The following is an 8,234-nucleotide window of genomic DNA, read 5'->3' as shown; positions in this document are numbered from 1 at the left end:
CTTGAATAGTTATGTGGACGGAGTTGGCATCGGGCTTTGTTGCAAGGATAGGTTCCTGGGTTAGTGTTTTTGTTGTGTGGTGTGTGGTTGCTGGTGAGTATTTGCTTCAGGTTGGGGGGGGCTGTCTGTAAGCGAGGACAGGTCTGTCTCCCAAGATCTGTGAGAGTGAGGGGTCATCTTTCAGGATAGGTTGTGGGTTAGGATAAAAGGGGTAAAAAACAAGGGTGATGTTGTGCTAGGAATCTACTACAGGCCACCGAACCAGGTGGATGAGGTGGATGAGGCTTTTTTTAAACAACTAAGAAAATCATCCAAAGCCCAAGATTTGGTGGTGATGGGGGACTTCAACTATCCAGATCAGGGCCATCCTTAGGATTTATGGTGCCCTAGGCGGGATTATTAAACTGGTGCCCCTGTGCCTGTCTTGCTCTTAGCAACATGAACATAAGCTTACAGTACTGGAAAACTTGCCACATGCATGTTACTAAAACCAGTTTAACTTATTTAAGCACACTGTAATGCTGATGAACTAGCACTAAAAGAAAAAATTCTGATTTGACAGAATGATGCAAATAATATAATTTTTTAATTTTTTCAACATTTTATTGGAAATTTATATGAAGAGGTATTGAAACAAGGATTAGTTTTTAATTAAAAGCAATCTTTCTGGCTTTTTTAGCTGCAAAATCAGTACTAATGTCATCGTATGACAAAGACAAAGTGATGTCTTGTTTGATTGCAAGAATAGCAAGACCAGTCAAATGTTCCTGACTCAATGTAGAGCGGAGATAGTTTTTAATGAGTAGTTTTGAGAAACTCCCTTCTCCTGATGCTACTGTTACAGGAATTGTTATTAGAATATGAGTGGCAAGTTTGCTGGTATGAATAAACTGTACAATGTCCATCATCAGTTTTGCATGTGGCAACAACTCAATTCTTTGTACAGTTCAAGTCCATTTAAATCAAAATGATCACCATGCTTCAGGAGGCTCTCGAGGTCAGGGGTCCCCAATGTTGTGCCCGCGGGCGCCATGGAGCCCACAGGGCCCTCTCAGTGCACCCACGTACTGGCCGGAGGACGAGCATCTGCCGAAATGGTCGCCAAAATTCGGCGGCATTTTGGCGCCGGCGCCTCTGGATGACACTGCTTGCCGCCGAATTTCGGCAGCATTTCAGCGGATGCTCATCCGCCACCACGGTCCTTCATCTGGCGCCCGCCAGACGAAAAAGGTTGGGGACCACTGCTCTAGGTTCTTGCACTTTGTCATTAGTTGCTCTTGTTTTCCTATTTTGTTGAATTTAGTCCCGCTCAGCCTGTTGCCAGCTCAGTGCAATGGAACCCAGGCCGACAGCAGGTTGAGTGGCTCAGCCAGGGTCTCAGCCGCGCCGTCTCAGCCTGCTGCCAGCCTGGGGTTCCTTTGGGGTTTCCAAGGCCAGCGTGGGTGTGAGTGGGGCTGGCAGCCGGGACCCCGAGTGGCAATAGGGCAGCAGCCAGAACTCCGGGCCGCGTGGCTGAGCCGCTCAGCCCGCCGCTGCGTTCATAAAAATCAGCTCGCGTGCCACCTTTGGGACATGTGCCGTAGGTTGCCAACCCCTGCCTCATACACTAGTAAGGAGATGAGCAATTACAGTTGTTGGGGGCTCTATTTAGCAGTAACGGGGCTATAGAAGTCAGTCAACATTTTTTGTTTCTCTGATGAAAACTGGCCCACTCCCTTCCCATACCAAATTGTCCCTCCCTAAGACTGTGCTGCATTCAGCTCTCTCTAGGATCAGCAGCCTGCTCTTACATTCTCCTCCACTGCTCCGTCTGTCCAGGCTCCTGGCAGAGTGCTGCCCCAGACCTAGTGGTGCCCTAGCAGCTGCCTGTTCTGCCTATGGCTAAGGATGGCCCTGATCACGATATATGTTGGAAATAACACGCAGGCACAGACTATCCAATAAGTCCTGGACTGCATTGCAGACAATTTTATTTCAGAAGATTGAAAAGCACTAGGTGGAAGCTGTTCTAGACTTGATTTAACAAATAGGGAGGAACTCGTTGAGAATTTTGAAAGTAGAAGGAGCTTGGTGAAGTGATCATGAAATCATAGAGGTTTGCAATTCTAAGGAAGGGTAGAAGGGAGACAGCAAAATAGAGACCATGGATTTCAGGAAGGCGGATTTTTGTAAGGCTCAGAGAGCTGATAGGTAAGGCCATGTGTCAAGACTGAGGGGAAAAACACTGAGGAGAGTTAGCCAGTTTTTCAAAGGGACACTATTAAGGGCCCAAAGCAAGCTATCCAATGGTAGGAAAGACAGAAAATGTGGCAGAGACACACTTGGCTTAACCACGAGTCTTGCTGACATACAAATAAAAAGGAGTCAGAATAAAAAATGGAAACTAGGTCAGATTACAGAGGAATATAGGCAAAACACAGGAATGCAGGGGCAAGATTAGAAAGGCAAAGTGACAAATGAGCTCAAACAAGCTATGGGAATAAAGGGAACAAGAGACTTTTTATCAATACATTAAAAAGAGGAAGACCAAGGACAGGGTAGTCCCACTGCTCAGTGAGGAGGAGAACAGTAACAGGAAACTTGGAAATGGCAGAGATGCTTAATGACTTCTTTGTCGTTCTTCACCTGAGAAGTCTCAAGGAATATCTAACATAGTGAATGCTTATGGGAAGGGGGTAGGTTTAGAAGACAAATTAAAAAAAAGTAATTAAAATCACTTAGAAAAGTTAGATGCTGCAAGTCTCCAAGCCTGATGAAATGCATCTAGAACACTCAAGAGTTAATAGAGGAGGTATCTGAGCCTCTCTATTATCTTTGGAATGTCATGGGAGACGGACGAGATTCAGATAATGGAAAAGCGCAAATATAGTGCCCATCTATAGAAAGGAAATAAAAACAGCCAGGAAACTACAGACCAGTTAGTTTACTCTTGCCAGGGAAGATAATGAGCAAGTAATTAAAGAAATCATCTGGCAAACACTGGAAGTGTAAGGTGATAGGGAATAGCCAGCACGGATTTGTAAAGAACAAATCATGTCAAATCAATCTGACAGCTTTCTTGATAGGATACGAGTCTTGTGGATAAGGGAGAAGTGGTGATGTGGTATACGGACTTTAGTAAGGCATTTGATACGGTCTCGCATGATATCTTATCGATAACTAGGCAAATACAATTGATGGACTACTATAAGGTGGGTGCTATACTGACTGGATAACCGTACTCGAGAGAGTAGTTATTAATGGCTCCAATCCTGCTGGAAGGGTATATAAACAAGTGGGTCCACAGGGTCTGTTTTGGGACCGGCTCTGTTCCATATCTTCATCAACGACTTTAGATGTGCATAGAAAGTACGCTTATTAAGTTTGCAGACGATACCAAACTGGAAGGGAATGCAACTGCTTTGGAGGACGGGGTCAAAATTCAAAATGATCTGGACAAATTGGAGAAATGGTCTGAGGTAACGGATGAAGTTCAACAAAGACAAATGCAAGTGCTCCACTTAGGAAGGAAAATCAGTTTCACACACATACAGAATGGGAAGAGACTGTCTAGGAAGGAGTATGGCGGGAAGAGTCTAGGGGCATAGTGGACCACAAGCTAATATGAGTCAACAGTGTGATACTGTAAAAAAAGCAACGTGATTCTGGGATGCATTAACAGGTGTGTGTAAACAAGAACGAGAAGTCATTCTTCGCTCTGCTCTGCACTAGTTAGCCTCAGCTGGGTATTGTGTCCAGTTCTGGCACCGCATTTCAAGAAAAGTGGGGAGAATTGGAGAGGGTCAAGAAGAGCAACAAGAATGATTAAGGGCTTGAGAAATGACTATGAAGAAGGCTGAAAGAATTGGTTTATTTCGTTTGGAAAAGAGAAGACTGAGAGGAGACATGATAGCAGTTTCAGGTATCTAAATGGTGTCATCAGGAGGGAAGAAACTTGTTCACCTTAGCCTCTAATGATAGAACAATAAAGAAGCATGGGCTTAAACTGCAGCAAGGAGATTTAGGTTGGACATTAGGAAAAAGTTCCTGTCAGGGTAGTTAAACACTGGAATAAATTGCCTAGGGAGGTTGTGGAATCTCCATCTGGAGATATTTAAGAGTAGGTTGAATAAATGTCTATGCGGATGGTCTAGACAGTATTTGGTCCTGCCATGAGGGCAGGGACTGGACCTGATGCCTCTGAGGTCCTTGCAGTCTAGAGTCTATCTTTGATGATGCACTGGAGAGGTTTTAGTTGGAGGCTGAAGATAATGGCTAGTGGCGTTCTGTTATTTTCTATGTTGGCCTGTCTTGTAGTAAGTGACTTCTGGTACTCCTGGCTCTGTCAATCTGTTTTTTCACTCAGCGGTGGGTACTGTAGTTTAAGAATGCTTGATAGGGTTTGTCTCTGTCTGAGGTGTGTGAGCAAATGAGGTAGTATCTAGAGCTTGGCTAGACAATGGATCGTGTGTGTGTCTGGATGGAACTGGAGGCATGTAGGTAAGTATAGCGGTCAGAAGGTTCCGTATAGGGTGGTGTTTATGTGACCATCACTTATCAGCACGTAGTGTCAAGGAAATGGATCGCTTGTGGTGATTGGTCTAGGGTGAGGTTGATAGTGGGATGGAAATTGTGAAATCATGGTGGAATTCCTCAAGGGCTTCTTTTCCATGGTCCAGATGAAAGAAGATGTCATCAGTAGAGTGGGGCATTAGGGGATGAGACTAAGGAAGCATTGTTCTAAGTCAGCCATAAAAATGTTGGCATACTGTGGCCATGTGGGTAACCATAGCAGTGCTGCTGACTGAAGGTATATATTGTCCCCAAATGTGAAATAGTGTGTTGTGAGGATAAAGTCGCAAAGTTCAGCACCAGGTTGGCATGTAACTAGTTCACAAAATGGAGGGAGGTTGGGGAAATTCGGGGGGGGGGGTGTACACTCCCTTGGGGGAGTAGGGAACTCATGGACCCTGCTCAGCGCTGTTCCAGTCACTTCCCTGCACAGGGAACAACATGGTGGCATTCGCCACGCCTGGGAGCCTGTCGGTGCCAGGCATGGGGAAGGGTCCCAAAGCCCCCTCCCTGCTGCCATGCTAATTGCCGGCCTGGCTCCATTCGGAGCAGGAGGGACCGTGTCTTCCGGCAGCACCCGGAATGTCTACCACGCAGCCTGGCGCTGCGGAGCCGGGGCCGCTTGCTCGCCCACCCGCCCTGCCTCCTCCAGACCGGAGCCGGGCGGGCAAGGGGGGGTTGTTTGCCCGGGGGGAGGGGCTGTCCCGGCCAACGAGAGGCTCAGCCCCATAGATATGTTGTGTGCCGACGAAGCCCGGAACCGCCCTGCCTTCTGCCCACCCCTAGAGAGCGCTGCCCAGCTGCGCCGGCAGGGTAGTGCGGAGAGGCTCGGAGCAGGGCTTGCCCTGTGCACCGGGAGAGCTGTCCTTCCCTGCTCCCGGGCGCCCAGCCAGCGGGACTCCCGGCGCGGGGGGGCTCTCCGGTTGGAGTCGCCTTCGCCAATCAGCTGTCCTGGCGGAGGAGCCGCTCCCGCGGCGGGGCTGGGCGTATGCACTGGGCTGAGCTGGAGCCGGGCGCTGATCAGCAGGTGTTGCTATTTTCCTCCGGTGGCTCTCGGGGCAGCAGCTGGGCGGCGCTGGGAGCGCACGGCCACTGAGGAGCTGCTGTGGGAGCGCAGCGGGATCGGGCGCCCAGGCAGCCACTCGGGGCGGTAGGTGGGACGCGGCGCCGTGGCCGGCTGAGTACTCGCTATGGCCTCAGAGGAGTGCCGCTCGCCCGTGGGGCTGGACTGCTGTAGCTGCTGCCTGGACCTGGCCAACCGCAGCGGCCTGGAGGAGGGGGCCGGGGGCGAGAACAACAACCTGGGTAGCCCCACGGTGAGCAACTTCCGGCAGCTGCGGGCGCAGCTAGTGTGCGAGAACCTGAACGCCGACAAGCTGAGCAGCATCATGAGGCAGGACTCGCTGGAGCCGGTAGTGCGGGACCCCTGCTATCTGCTCAACCAGGGCATCTGCAATAGCAACATCGACCAGACTCTGCTCTCCATCCTGCTCTTCTTCCACAGGTGGGGCCGAGCGGGGCGCTCCGTGGGTCCTCTTCCCTGCGCCGGGCGGGGCGAGCCGGGATCCCCTCTTTGGCTGGCCAAGGCGCACAGCTCCTCCCGGAGTGGGGCTCAAGGAAGCCCTGGGCCCACAGAGCTTGGGGACCGGAGGCTTTGGTACATCGCCATGGCACGGTGTGCCTCGTTAGGTACCTGCCGACCTTTTCCAAAGTGCGTCTCGGTGACCTGTGTCCGCTGAGTTGTCCCGGATGGGGGGTGGGGCAGGAGCTGATCCAGCGCCCCAGCCTGCTTCCTCTAGCCTGGGCTTAGCACTGTGGAGATCACTTCGGGCTGGGGAGAAGCGCCCAGGAGTTGGGAGGCCGCTGCTCTGGCGAGCCCGGGAGGGGACTGTGGGTGGCCGATCTGGGCCCAGGGGCGTGAGTTATGGTTGTGAGTCGGCCCCGGGGGATCTCTGGGATGGATGCCCAGCAGCCTGTCGGCTGGAAGCTCTGGGGCATTGCGTGTATGCAGGCGGCTATCAGAGCCTCTGGATGAGATTACTGTTAGGCTCCCTCCTACGCACTGGACACCTGTGTGATTCCCGGGACGTGGAGCGCCTGCCTCCAGTCATGCGGCCGGGCCCTCCCTGCTGCTCAGAGCTGGGCTTGGCTCTCCGACCCGCCGCTCCATAAAGGCGCTGGCTGTGACCGCGGCTAGCTCTATCCTAAATCTCCTCTGTGCCGCGCCTCACCACCTGCTGGGGGATCGGGAACTAAGGCACACGGGGACACAGCAGGAGTGAGTGGCAGAGCTGGGGAGTAAAACCCAGGAGTCCAGGCTATCTGCTGCCTGCTCTGGCAGCTCACCTGCAACCTCTCTGCGTGCTCTCTCTGTTTTCTGATTAAGTGGGTTGTATCCCACCAAAGCTTATGCCCAAATATATTTGTTAGTCTCTAGGGTGCCACAAGGACTCCTTCTTGTTTTCTCTGTGCTCAGGGCCGGCGCTTTCATTTAGGCGGCCTAGGCAATCGCCTAGGGTGCCAGGATTATTGGTGGGCGGCATTTTGCTGGAGGGGGCAGCAGGCAGCTCCAGTGGAGCTGCCGCAGTTGTGCCTGTGGAGGGTCCCCTGGTCCGCAGCTCCAGTGGAGCTGCCGCAGTTGTGCCTGTGGAGGGTCCGCTGGTCCGCAGCTCCGGTGGAGCTGCCGCAGTCGTGCCTGCGGACGGTTGGCGGCTCCCGCGGCTCCGGTGGACCTCCCGCAGGCATGACTGTGGCAGCTCCACCAGAGCCGCGGACCAGCGGACCCTCCACAGGCACAACTGCGGCAGCTCCATCGAAGCCGCAGGACCAGGGTGCGGGGCGGCGAAATTGCCGTGTGCCTAGGGCGCTAAAACCCCTAGTGCCGGTCCTGTCTGTGCTCCCTGATCAAACTGCCTTGGCCAGAGTGATATTTCAGGGTTTGAAAGCGGAATTTCCAAGCGGATGTGGGTCCAACTGTAGTAACTAAGTCAGCCCTGAGCAAAGGTGTTTTACAGCCAGTCTGTGTGCTCCGGGGCCCTGGCCTGTTGGTCTGTGATCAGGGCTCCTTGGCTGAGCAGAGATGAGGCTGACCAAGTCCCACCTCTGTATGCATGTGGGTGCCTTGCACCCCTCCATCCCCTGCAAAACAGCATCACTGCCCCACCAAGGCAGTTGGATCATAACCCCAGGAGTTTCCACTGGGAACCTAAGAACTGGGCAATGATCCTCAGAGACTGGCGAGAGAGAGAGAGGGGGAAATACCTGGGGAGGGGGTGAGAGATAAGGAGAGTTACATGTGACATTCAGCCCCCGAGGGAGCTGTGGCTGTTTTGCAGGCTGTGTCTGGAGCGGTAGGGAAGGTGGTCTGTCATGGGGAGGGGAGTGGTGGCATTCCCTGCTATCTGCCTCTGCCAGGGGCGGTGGGAATTGCACACACAGAGCCATCTGCCCTGACTCAGCACTTCCTTTGAGGAGCATTAGCTCTTTTACCCTCCTGTGAGGGAGTTGGTTTCCTTTATACATTCTGAGGCACAGGTAGGGCCGGAATTTGTCCAAGCTCCATTAGGCCAGGCTGCTGTATCATCCTGGGATCTCACCTGAAGGAAAGGGGAATCAGGGCTGATCCGTATGCTTTGCTGCGTCCCCAGGGGGTGTTTAGGGATGGACTGGTGGTGCTTGGTGGT

The 8,234-nt window shown here is 52.4% G+C and overlaps 1 protein-coding gene across 1 annotated transcript in view; it reads left to right on the top strand.

Annotated features, from left to right (window-relative positions):
- The first annotated feature begins 5,428 nt into the window (after positions 1–5,428).
- TSC22D3 (TSC22 domain family member 3) overlaps positions 5,429–8,234 on the top strand; it is a 62,839-nt gene continuing 60,033 nt past the window's right edge. The window contains 1 exon segment of the mRNA XM_075068694.1: positions 5,429–6,055. Coding sequence (XP_074924795.1) covers positions 5,742–6,055 — 314 coding nt within the window. The 5' untranslated portion in view covers positions 5,429–5,741.

The sequence above is a fragment of the Chelonoidis abingdonii genome, chromosome 8 (genome assembly GCF_003597395.2).
Source record: "Chelonoidis abingdonii isolate Lonesome George chromosome 8, CheloAbing_2.0, whole genome shotgun sequence".
Lineage (NCBI taxonomy): Eukaryota > Metazoa > Chordata > Testudines > Testudinidae > Chelonoidis > Chelonoidis abingdonii.
Note: the sequence above shows the minus strand (reverse complement) of the source record. Positions and strands in the feature narration are given on the sequence as shown.